Source organism: Branchiostoma floridae, unplaced genomic scaffold (assembly GCF_000003815.2).
Source record: "Branchiostoma floridae strain S238N-H82 unplaced genomic scaffold, Bfl_VNyyK Sc7u5tJ_1320, whole genome shotgun sequence".
Lineage (NCBI taxonomy): Eukaryota > Metazoa > Chordata > Leptocardii > Amphioxiformes > Branchiostomatidae > Branchiostoma > Branchiostoma floridae.
In genome coordinates, this window is record NW_023365698.1 from 20,585 (window position 1) to 33,763 (window position 13,179).

At 42.3% G+C, this 13,179-nt stretch overlaps 1 protein-coding gene across 1 annotated transcript; it reads right to left on the reverse strand.

The window, feature by feature from the left end:
* Window positions 1-5,316: 5,316 nt before the first annotated feature.
* Window positions 5,317-12,552, reverse strand: LOC118407350 (neural cell adhesion molecule 1-like). The gene is made up of 5 exons (XM_035807813.1): window positions 12,380-12,552; window positions 10,847-11,131; window positions 8,952-9,063; window positions 8,127-8,285; window positions 5,317-7,577 (listed from the first exon to the last, which is right to left on the reverse strand). The coding sequence occupies exons 2-5, from the start codon at window positions 11,124-11,126 to the stop codon at window positions 5,936-5,938; spliced, it is 2,193 nt and encodes a 730-aa protein (XP_035663706.1). The 5' UTR covers window positions 11,127-11,131; window positions 12,380-12,552; the 3' UTR covers window positions 5,317-5,935.
* Window positions 12,553-13,179: the final 627 nt, after the last annotated feature.

Consider the following 13,179-nt stretch of genomic DNA (forward strand, 5'->3'; position numbering starts at 1 on the left):
TTTTTTCTATGGCCCCCCCCCCCCCGCCCGCAAATTTTTTTCAATTGCCCCCCCCCCCCCCGAATTTTTCCTCACCTTGAAGTCCATATTACACAGGTACACTCCCTCCAATCAAATCATATAGCAATAAAAATAGCCTCTGAACAATAGCAGTGGTGACTAGGGCTGGGTATCGGTACAGTGTACCGGTACAAAACCGGTTTTTCTTCTTGGACCGGTCCGAAAAAACCGGACCTGAAAAAAGTCCGTGGACCGGATGCTGGACCGTTTCGAAAATTCACGTCAGTAACAGACTATCGCTACTGGCGATCTTCGGTCCAAGACCAAGACTAATAATATATTACGACCAAACAGAGCTGCTACATGCAGCTGTAAATAATATCTCGAAGTTAAAACGGTTAAAGGATGTATCAATAGACGGAGATGTCAGTTAAGGTACTTTGTTTTGAGTAAGTGTCAACAGTGGCTAGCCTACAACTTTAATAAGTGGCTAGTGATGCGACACATGTATATACTTGCACTGGCGTAAATTTACACTTGCCTAACTTGGGAACAAAAATGACAACCAAGTAAACCGCAAATCAAGTTACCTATATATTTGTCGCTCCGTTGTGCCCATACTCAGCTTATTTCCTTGAGCTTGAATAGCCGAAATCCACCATATAACGACAACACACCTGGCGATTGCCGCGCAGCAAAACAAACGAGATCATTTTAATTCAGGCAAAAGAACCAGTATTTAAAACATATCCGTTTCCTTCCTGCATATTAGTTGTTTGAGTATAGATAGCTATCATTCCCATCTACAGTTACACACTCATAGAGACCTGTGTTTGAATCTATCTCTCCAAAATTTCATATGCATGACATAGTACTGCTGTTCTACTGTAATCAGGTCCAGGTTCAGGTCCGGACCTGGACCTAATCCTTTGGACCTGAACCGGACCTGGACCTGAATGTTCTGTACCGGTACCCAGCCCTAGTGGTGACAAAGGTGATCGAGATACCAGGCCGAGCGTCAACAAATTACGCACGCTGAAGTTCTGTTGGGGCAACGTTACACGCCAGACCAACGGCTGCCCGACCGGTCTAGCGGGTCCGGGGGCATACTCCCCCAGGATATTTTGACGTTTCTGACGCTCTAAACGCAATTTTCCGCATTCTGTGAGACATTCTGTGAGGAAAATAATTGAGCAAAAAGATATGCGTCCACATCAACGCCGAGAAAGGCAGGCACATCAAACCGCATCAAAAAATCCCCATTTGTGGAAGTTGTGGGACATGAATATTGAAAATAACATGCCAATCATAGTTGTCACCATTGGACACTGTCCGTGATTGGTTGAAAACTTTAAAGGCGGGTCGTAGTAATGTTTATGTTACGATAACTCCCCTGTGTTTTTTTCCGCCAACGTCGCCTATTCATATGCGTTGTCTGCCGCTGATTTTAATTGTCCTTAATTAGCACGTTTTAACAATACAAATGCGTTGTCTGACTCAAAACCAACTGCATTTTAGTAAATTTTCGTCCATCTTATGGTAAAAATACTTTAAGATATTCCATCATCAAAGAAATGTCAGTCGGCTGGCCGCTGGTGTAGTTGGACGATTAATAGTTCTGGGCTTCGACGGCAAATAAATTCAATATGGCGCTGGTAGTAGTGAAATATTCCAAGCCGAACTTATTTGTAAGGTAAACAGCTTTACCAAGCCACTTTTCGGCGACAAATTATTGACAGAAAACGGTTTGAAAAAGACAAAAGTCCCTTATGATAAAATGATCAAGGTGGCGCAACAGTTGTGGAACGGATTGATTGCACCAAGAGCGCCACTTAGTTCAAATAGTTGCGTTATTCCGCTTCTAAAAGCTTATAGAATATTTTATGCACGGGACTGGTAATCTAAACGACTGTGAAAACCATTTAAAAGTCACTTTTGCATTTTATCTGGGCATTTGTCAGGCATTTTAGCTACGTCATATATAACAGAGTCAGCCCGCAACCAACCAATCATGACACGAAAGTAACATCCCTTTGCCCTCCGTGAACCATTCCGTTTACAAAAGTGGAAGTACCGATGCATGCAGGATTGAAATCGATAGCAATTTTATTTTCTATAGTCCGTAAACTTCGTGCGAACAATCCATGGAATCACACAACAAAGCCGGCGGCGCAAGCAAATTTCTTATGGGGGAGGGCGAACTATGAGTACATTGACGTATTCCAAGGGAAAATTTTGAAATCTTGACTCTCTGAAGAACTATTTCCTGCAGGTTAAGGGGAATTTTGTTGATACACTCAGCTAAGTTTAATAGCCCTTCTATTAGATATTCAGATGGTTTTAGTTTAACTTTAAGCAAGGAGGTTGAAAAGAGGATAGTTATTGAGGGCGACGGAGCCCCCAATGTATTTTCACAATCTCGAGTGCCGATGCACTGGCCGTCGCAAGTTAAGTTCTGGGAAATTTGTTAAAATCTGGACCCTCTGAAACACAATTGCGAGTTTTTGTATGTGTTTCTAGATCTTTTTCTTTGAAAATCACTAAAGATGTTTTTAAAAAACAACACAATTTCCCGCATTTTGGGGGACAAACTTTGCTGGTAGCGTCGTGGGCATGGAGGCGCAAGGGACGGCCAGAGAAAAATGTGAAGTCTTGACCATCTGAAACTTCATATCCTGCTTTTCAGGGGCATACTTTGCTTGTCAAATTTACAAAGGCCCCTAAGGCTACTTTTTTTCAATGGCCCTCCCCCCAGGCCAAAAACAAAATTCAGCTTTCGATACTGTCAGTAGGGAGGCACTCTGGCAAATATTTGAAAAGTTTGGGTGCCCCAGAAAGCTTGTCAATATTATTTGCCTATTTCATGACCGGATGACAGGCATGGTGCTGTGTGGGGGAGAATCATCTGAAACAATTGAACTCTCCGATGGTGTTAAACAGAGGTCCGTATTAGCACCAATTGTCTTTAACCTGTTTTTCACTTGTGTTCTTAACGAGGCAAGAGGTCGTGGGCACCTGAAGTACAGAACAGATGGATCCCTTTTTGACCTGCGCCGACTGAAGGCAAAGGCTACTAGAACACAATGACTTATAACCTGAACTGTCTGGAAACTGTCTTTACTGTAGGATACCGTAACGTTACATTATCTGCCCCATGAATCAGTATGGACTTAACGTGCCCATTCCGATGAATCTAACATATATTCTACCTATATTTTGCCAATTATAACAGCATCAAATTGTCAAATTTTTGTCAAATTTGCCAATTTTCGGCATGTTGACCACGGTTAGAGGGCAACAAAATGTCTTTTTTTTTTAATCAGGCGAAAATCAATGCGCTCGCTTATGTCATCCATACAATTTACTTGCTATGGTCTAAATGCCTTTCAACAGGACGCCATTTGCAGTTGTGGATAACTTTGCTAGGTGACGCTTTTGATACATCAAGATGCCGTAGTTGGGGCCAGAGCGATGACATGCAGCGTTTTTAAAGCATAAAATGTTTCTAGTTAGAATTTCCAAGCAAAGATTTTGATCCATCAATACTAAAATGCTTTCATTGCTGATTGAACAAGTTGTTAACACACAAACAAACGATCTGAAATTGGTGCTGAGCGTTATTTCAGTATATAAGCAAACTACTACATGAATACAACATAAATACACAAAAACACACAAACGTAATACAGTGGAAGCCAGTTAATTGCACATCGGATTAACGCACACTTCTGTTAACTGCACGGAATCCATGAATCCCAAACCGGTGCAGTCCAGCTAGATAACTTCGCATTATTGCACCAGCCGGATAATTGCACCAAATTCACTGGCAAATAGGCCGTGCAATTAAGCGGCTTCTACTGTACATATCTATCCTTGATATTCATCCACGGTTGAAGGGAACATAAATAGATGTTAAAATCATCACCTAATGAGAAGACTATAATGAAAAAAACTGTGTGATACCTTAGGTACATTATGACATACTCCGTATACTAGAGACAAATTGTAGGCTGTGTAAAGGTGGCATCATTTACTCATTTAAAACATGTTACAATAGCTAGTACTAGCTACCTTATAGAGGACGTTTTCGGCGTGTATGGTTTGGAAAAGGTTTAGTTCAGTTCATCCATCAGGTCATGAAGTTCCTCCATATACGGCTCAGTCGCGCATGCCGAATAAGAGGTTTCTGTATACTGTCCAAGCAGATGTTAGGCCCCAACTGTTTTTCAACGTTTTTTTAGTCGTTTTTATAGGGCTTTTTATTTTGTATTGTATCTTGCGGTGTCAAATTTTAAACCTAACATACAAAATACAAAGCCCGATAAAAACGACTAGAAAAACGTTGAAAAACAGCCGGATCCTAACCTCTGCTTTGTCTTTGAGAGTAGTCTCTTTTTCGGAGACTAACATCCTCCTTGTCAAAATTTGTCAGCTAGAGCGAGCATGCATATAATGCTGCACTTTCATAGTTATAGTGGAGTTCCCAACAACGTGAAGGCTAAACCTACACACTCAACCATTCACCAGGATTAGGATCTGGAATGGCTTCAGAAACGGTTTTAAGCATGTTAAAGTATGACTGCGCATGCCCATCTGATCCTGGTCTTCTCATCATGCTGAGATTATGACATGATACTATACTACACCATGTTATGGTGTCGCCTTGGAGGTTATACTTTTGGCGAGGGGGTTAGATGCAAAATTTGTGCTTAGTTGCTTTCAAATCTTTTCAAGAAATCCGTTGATTAGAGGAATTGTTTTAATGTTGTAGAGTTCTTTTTATTATAAGCTTACTCCAAATTTTAAAGCTACATACAGTATACACAGAACTTGAACAACAAAGATAGCTAGAAATAGTGTGCAACGGAAACTAATTTTGTTTCTAGAACACGGGGAAAAGTATTGAATTCGTAACATGAACAGATTATCGTAGTTTCCGTTGCACACTACTTCTGTTTTTGTTGTTCAAGTTTTGTGTATTTTGTATGTAGCTTTAAAATTCAGAATACTTAGAGAACTCGACATGTTAAGATTGATAATCTCCTAAAAATAATTTTCTTTCCCCCCAATTAAGATATACACATCAGTATCAAAAGTGCATGTTGACAACTAGTTTCACCGCCGCATCAAAGAAGTCACCAGGGATTTAGATTATATGCATAGATCATCTACATACTTTTATGGTGTGGTCAATGTTGAACACTGTTGCAGTACTGGCAGAAATTAATAGGGGCCGCTTTTGATACATGCAATTAAAGCTAGAACTATTTGTATTGTCTTGGCCAGTCTATATAAATGTACGAGGCATGAAACAGGTTTTCCAGTGGAAAAACTTTAATAGAACAATAAAACATTAAGCTGTAACCTGTCAGATAGTGTCATCACCAACATAAATGTTTTACGGTCTACATTGTCGCTAACCAGGTATGGTTGATAGAATCAGTCAGTAACTGCCCGTGTACATTGTATACATTCAAACGAACATTGATAAAGGCACGGAATTTTTGTTGAATTTGCGTACTAAATTGAAGCACGTTGCGACGAACTATCCTTTGTCACGCCAAACAAATACGTTGAATCAAAAAAACAAAACAAAAAAACAATTGAAAATGTTTCGAAAGACATCACACTCAAAGCAATACACAAACCGAGATGCTATAACGGAGTTACATAGAGGACACATAAATACACAGATTGTTACATTCCTTATACTAAAACGGGTTTTATACTAAAACAGCATTTTCTTCATCGACACGTCAAATTCATCGTGTACATGTTGTCACTTAAAGCGTTGTTACTACATTCATGGCTTAAAATACTGGATGTATGTCAATGGTCCTTAAAAGCAGAAAATTTGCTTGCATCAATTTTACAAAGGTAAAAGGAAGCCGAAGTCAATGTGTGCAGAGTCTGGGACCATACAGAAAATCTCGGACTAGACTGCCAGGCCGTTAGGTTGTTCTCCAGGAGCGTCTTCCTTGGTCTCGTCCAGAAGTAAGGTCGTCTCGGTGCTTTCCGCAGCGTCAGTCCCTCCGACAACGTCGGGCGCGGCTGGCGAAGCTTCCTCTTCTGACGTCACGGCGTCAGTTTTCTCTTCCTCAGCGTTTCCTTCTTCGCTGTTAGCAGTCTTTTCAGATTCGCTCTTAGGGGGGACCGAATTCTGTTGGTTGCTATCTTCCGCCACCTCGCCATTTTCAGCCTTTCGCTCTTCGCAGGATTTCTCCTTTTCGGCACCGTCAGTCGGCCCTGCACCGTCCTGGTTACGAGCGCGCTTAAATTTGCTCCACCAGAGCGCTAGGGGAAGTTTCACTGCTTTCGCTTTCTTGACGTCTTGTGGTGTGCCGTTCTCGGTGGTGGGTCCCGAACTGGGGTCGGCGGGGGCAGACTGGGGTTCTGCCGCCATGGTTGTCTCCAACTCTTCAGCGGGAGCCTCCTCGTTTTTGATGGGGATGCTCTTGGCGTTGCCTCGGACCTTGTTCCAGAGGAAGAGCGTGGCGCCGCCTTTTCCCAGCGCGCAGCACGTGACGTCAGCCGCTACCATGACGACCAGGAGCACGACAATGACAATAGCCGCTGTTCCGCCTGCTGATACCCCTCCCACCTGCTGCGCGGTAACCTCAGCAGCAGTCATGAAGACGAAGTCCGCGACTCCAACAGTTCCTGAAGCTCTCATGGCGTAGACTCTCCCCTCGTACTCGGTGTCAGACTGCAGACCCGTGATGAGGACGGTACTGATGCTGGTGTTTCTGTTGCAGGGTAAGGTGACGTTCATCCACTGATGCCGAAGCTGGTTGGTGCTGGTTTGCCGGTAAGACACAGCGCAGTCCACGGCAGGGTCTGTAGGATCAGAGGGGACTGAAGCTCTGAGTTGGTACGCGATAGCTTCTGCGCTAATTTTGTCACTCAAGATGACCGGAGCATTCGGATTCTGGGATTCCCCGGGGGTTGTGAAGTTCAGAGCCTCGGACGCGTCGCTGGCTCCTGCGATGTTGACGCCTCGCAGACGGATGCTGTAGGAAGTGTTCTTCGCCAGCCCGTCCAGGGTCATGGTCGTCTCCGAGGCAGGTCCCACCTGTGAAGACATGTCTCCGTTGGAGCCGCTGATCTCTGTGACATAGTGTGTCACGGGGACTCCATTCTCACTGTACGACTTCTTGAACAGGATGGTGACTTGATGTGCAGCCAGGTGCGTGACTCGTAGACCGGTCGGCGGGGTGGGGACTGCCGCCTCCCGGAGAATGATGTTCCTGGACACGCTACCCAGCCCGTTGTATGCAGTGCAGTTGTACTCTCCGTACGTTGTGGAGTTGTTGACTTTTAGTCCCAGGATGCTGACACCCTCCGCTGTGTAGATTCTAACGTTGCCGTCAGACGAGGGCAGCAGCTCTCTCCCGTCCCGGTACCAGGCCATCTGCGGGGTGGGGTTACCGCGGGCGCTGCAGCTCATGTTGACGGTGAAGCCGACCACAGCTCCCACTGTGTCCGGTGTGTCCATGAACACCGCTGGGGGGTACAGCACAGACACCTGGATGTCCCGCTCGGCAAACCGCCCGTCACTCGCCACAGACGCCTCACATCTACAGAGCGAAATTAAAAGATTAAGTTAGTGACAAGCCAGACACAGACATTCTAACTTTTGTAATGATCACAATGATAAAAGCCTTCACTGTTAACATCTATACTTTAAACCTTAAACATTAAGTTACTAATAAAGTGATTAACAAGATTAACTGGTTCACAGATGCGGTCCCAGATGCAAAATATCCACACAAGTGGCGTTTGTATGTTGTAGCGCAATGTGAACCGAGGAAGGTTGATTGTATAAAAAGAATCTGTCTCATTCAAAAGAATCTTATTCAGTGACTTGCCAGCCCGTTTGAACCATTTGTGGACAGACAAACGTGTACGTTAAGTTGGGTAACCTCACATCAAAATTGGTAGTTCAAATTGCCAAGTCTAATCATTGTGCAAAACTTGTGCAAAAACAAAGGAAAAGGCAAAAACAAAACTGCAGGAAGCCGTTACGAGATGAATAAAGCTAACGAACAAATGACAACGGTATCTAATATAAATTTCATCAATGAACAATTTAAGTTGGCAAGACATTAAAGATAAACGATGCTTACTTGTACAGGCCGGCATCTTGCAGCTGGATGTTGCCGATGACTAGGTTGTTGTTGGCCATTTTGCGGTACTTTGCGCTGTTGCCGACCTCGTTGTTGTCTCTGTACCACACTACTGTCGGCTGGGGGTCCCCGGACACCTGGCATTCCAGAACTGCGTCACTGTGGAGAAACATGGGAGAAGTGTGTTAGTGACATCTTGTACACCGATAATGACTGTCAATCATGATCAGCAGTTTAACCAATGAGAGAATAGCAATTTGCGTTTTGACTAATGAGTGTTACATGTCACTGGAGAAACACGGGAGAAGGGTGTTATGAACAACTTGTAGACCGATGATGACTCAATTATAATCAGCAGTTCAACCATCAAGGCTATAGCAATCTTTGTTTCAAATGTGTAACGTGTCCGTCAAAATATTGTTAAATACGACATTTTGTTTTAATGGAATGGGTGGGGCTGAATGTCAATCACAATTAGCAGTATGACCAATGGGAGATTGGTTGCAGGTACGTCATCAAATATTTGCATGTTTACGTTTTGAAAGGTGCGCTTTCCTCATGAAATGTATAAATAAATCAACACTGTAAGCATCTCAACCAATGAGAGCACGGCAATTATCGGTTTAACCAATGCGAGAGTAACTTCATGCCGTCCAAACATTTGCATATCTACTCTTTGGCGTGGGTTAGCGGATCTATTGGACCGGTCTATCGTTACCACATTATGATCTGGTTACAGCCATGAAGGCCACGCGCATGTAGATGCCTGGCCAATAATGACTGTCAATCATAATCAGCAGTTTAACCAATGGGAGGATGCCTGACCTGTTGACTTGGAAGTTCTGCTCAGCCGGTGCGCTGTCGAACGTGATGGGCTTGAACACAACCAGCACTGACGTGATCTCGTCCCCAGACTCCCCTCGGCACGTGTAGCTTCCTGCAATAAACAACGCACAGTTATTTCTTTAATTAGATTTATCACATAGTGAAGGGGAGGGCAAAACAGGTGCAAAATGCATACTTGAAGGCTGCCCTCCCACACATAAAAACACATACATGGCACAACATAGACTAAACAATAATATATACGATAGAAGCATCATAACGACATTGTCAAAAAATACATTGGTAACTAACAACAGGCATTAGTTATCTAGATATTTAGTCAACTTCGACAATGGAATTGTAAAAATCCTCTGGCTTCCTTTTGATTATATAAACATATAAACATATAAGCATGTTTTAAAAACATCGTTAATACTGTACATATATAACTATAAGGCAACAGCAAGTAAATTTCATTGATTAATTACGTCACCTGCAGACTACAAATGAGGATGAAAAAAGCAAGATGGGAAAAAAGGTGCCTGAATTGACAAAACGTTGTAACAATTGTACTGACAAAATATGGCATTGCTATGCACCATCTACTAGTAGTCTTATTTCAAGTAGACAGTTGCCACTTAGAAAGTTGGATACTACACTCAAGGCTACCACACCTATGTTACTTCTACAACTACCGAACTACTACTGCACTGCCGTTATAACTACCGAACTACTGTCACTTCTACAACTGGTCATGGCAACCTTACTAATATCACTTCTACAAATCAGTCAACACGGGTGAAGAACAGCAACGACAAATCAAGGCTACCACACGACATTTGCCGATCTTGTTATTTTCTCGTTGCATGGAGCATCTCGTTTTGCAGGTGAAAATTATTATGCGTGTTGAAAAAGGTGTCATTAAATTCACTTGCTGTGGTTTAAATACGAAATGACTAAACTAACAAAAGTATAAACAAGTGTACATTGTTTTTGATGAAGCAGCGTGGAGAAGCAGCACTCCAGAAAGCAACCTTGTTTAAGAAGATCTCAGGAAAGCAGACAGACAAGGCTTACTGGATATGTTACTTTCTAGACAGATTCAAAGGTGGCTAAGGAGTATAGCTGGCAAAGGGGTTCATGAGCCGGTAGCCAAACCCTCCTAGGACTGTACTCGTCGGGCAGCTTTTGATACTATGTTAAACAAGAAATTTTTTTAAGAAAAGCTGTGCATTGCCGCGTATTTTATGACTGAACTGCTGAGAGCGACACCTACAACTTCAGTAGGAAATGCAGCAAAAGGGGATATTGAAAATTTACCTCATTATCATAATTTATGTCACATGAATTATTGGCACATTAAACAGGTTTTGTAAAACTTTTTGACCCACAATGAATATGCATTATTTTTCATTACAAAATAAGTTCCTTCTGATGCAATTTGTGATATATCTTTATATAAACATGGTGAGTTAAAGCGTAGATTTATTACGCTGGACCACATACAGTAACATGCGTCTAGAAGAGAGTTTAAATACTCGCCTGGAATGTACCATTGTCTAACTAAGCAATGAAACTCGGCAAGGAAAGAAGGGCCTTTGGAAGGGGCTTTGGAAGGGCTGGGTTAAAAGGTCCGTCCATGGAACCATGGAAGAAAGCTGGCATAAGGCATTGCCGATGGCACGGCAATGCAAAAAATTGTTATGCTACCTTTGTATCTGTTTGGAGATTGTGGTTACTGTAAATGCAGAAATGTTCGTGGTTTCCGCGGTGGCCACTTTACCACGAATTTTAAACCACCGTGAACATTTTCCATGGCAGTACGTACGAGACAATAGTAAATTACGTGTACAGTACATTACAAATAATGAACGGTGAGCTATTGTAAACCGTACCTCCGTCTTGCCGCTGGATCTGGAGCACCCTCAGCCTGGACAGGCCCTGGGAGTTCTCCGTGAACACGCGTACTCCGGTCCCGCTGATCTCGACTCCGGTTGGTCCATACCATCTCAGCTCCTGATTGGCCAGAGACGCGCTGTCGTCACTGCAGGTGAAGATGATGTCCTCGCCCTCCTTCCGAACAACCGACGGACTGTCCGGCAAAACCCGAACCTGGCCGATCACGCACCGAACACACGTCACTAGCACGAGCAGCACTCGGGCATCCACAGGCATGGTCACTAGAAGATAATAACAATAGAATCATTATTCACCTATTCACATTTCATCCAGCTACAGGTCACTCAATTCTCTGGAAAACTACATATCAGTTATCAGTGAAAGATATCTTAATTTACTATAATGACTTTTCAAACACATTATTTTTGGTTATGATTTCACAATAAGCCATTCCGTACATTCAACTACGCATTTGCGGGTGACAGGAATTGTAGGTAAACATGTCGCCATTTTTGTTTGCAGGCACCATTACGTTCTGGACACTGTTATGCTAATTCACAAGGTGTAACCATTTGACATACTGTATTACATGTACCCACAAATTCATACAAGCTTACTTGAGGAAGAGCGCTCACTATGCTAGTAAAAGTCACGCGACAAATAATATTATATAGTGTTCAGCTTTTACAACTGTTTTTATTACTAACAGTGGATTCTTAATTATAACTTCAACCGCAAAATAAGCATTGGATTTCAGTCTGATTGACCAAGGCACCATTTTAACCTCATTTGATTGGCTGAGTTAGTAATCCAATTACACACAAAAATCACGGGGTGCAGTTTGAAATTTGTTAGTAGCGATTATACAGAAGGCACCTGGTTTTCATTTAAATTAAACAGTTATCATGGGTCAAGTTTACACAACTGTCAGGCTTGCTTAACACATGCATTTTGTCTAGTAAAAAGAACTCCAGAAAAAGAACAGGCAATATTTAACACATGCCGAATAAAATCACGTGTTTTGCAGCTGATACAGCTATCGGGTACATTTGCATTTGTTACAGCTACAAGGCCACAACTATTTGGAAAACCACGTAAAACTATCAAACCGAAATTGGCTATCAAAAAACCTATTCTTGGTTTACAGAAAGTTAAGTGAATCAAAACGTGGTTTGAGACGATACAACTGCGCATAGCTGACAAAAAAAATAGCTTGGCCGCGTATAAAGAACTAAATGCAGACAGTTTTGTTTCGTCGTTAAACCCTAAAACCATGTTTCTGCTCGTTTTCACTGCTACTCCACGTACAGACTTATAACAAATGAAACGTTTTGATGAGAAATGCAAGTCTCGGGTAGTCACTTTCTGGGACCACGAATCTTGCATTCAGTGTGGCCACATGTTCACAGCAAAAATGGACGCGTGACCAAGCTGCTAAACAAAAGAAACCCATTCTTCACTGCAGTATTCTACGTCTAAACTATGCTAAAATTCCTCTAAAACGCAAGCATAAATAGAAATGAACTTACCTGGTGTAGGAACTTGAGAGTAACCGGCAAATTTGGTGGTCAGAAGAAATGTTGTACGTAGAGAAAAGAAACGCAGAGCTGTCTCGTTTGACCCACGCTGAAAAGTAAGACAAACTTCCCGCGGATTCCAGCTCTATTTATACTGTTTGTTCATCCGGGTCTTTTCCATTGTCTTCAGGTGCTGCAGTATGCAAATCACTGCCCGACCCAAGCTGTGTCTAATCTCATTTGCATAGAACCATTGTCTGCGTGCGGTACACCCGTTAATTGGCTCAAATATATGTCCGGGGTGCCAAAAAAAGTTACAATAGTAGACAGTGGGGTTACCTTTTACGTGTATTAATGATATATAGCAGACACTTTTAAGCAGTGAGGTTTTGGCAAGATATATAATGAAAAGAGAATGAAGACCTTTATTGCACATTTTTGCCACACCGGGCTAAGTACAGTCACACAAGACACGTTGACAAGATACAGTTAACATATACGAAATGAGACTTGCTGTAATGCTGGATAAATTCAACTTCTCCTCGCCTTTCTGTTATAGAATATAGTGGAGATAAAGAGCAGATATGTTTTATGTTTTATGATTGTCTATTTGCGTTAGGAATATGAATTTTATACAGAACTTAGGTGTATAACTATAACATAAGGAAATTGGTTTTGTATAAACTTATACAGTTAATTTGTCTCTACGGTATACAATCTACACTCTACTGTACAAAATGACATTCGTCCTCTATTCTATAACCTCCTTTCTTTCATAAAACACACACAAGTACTTAACGTCTGGTTTCGTG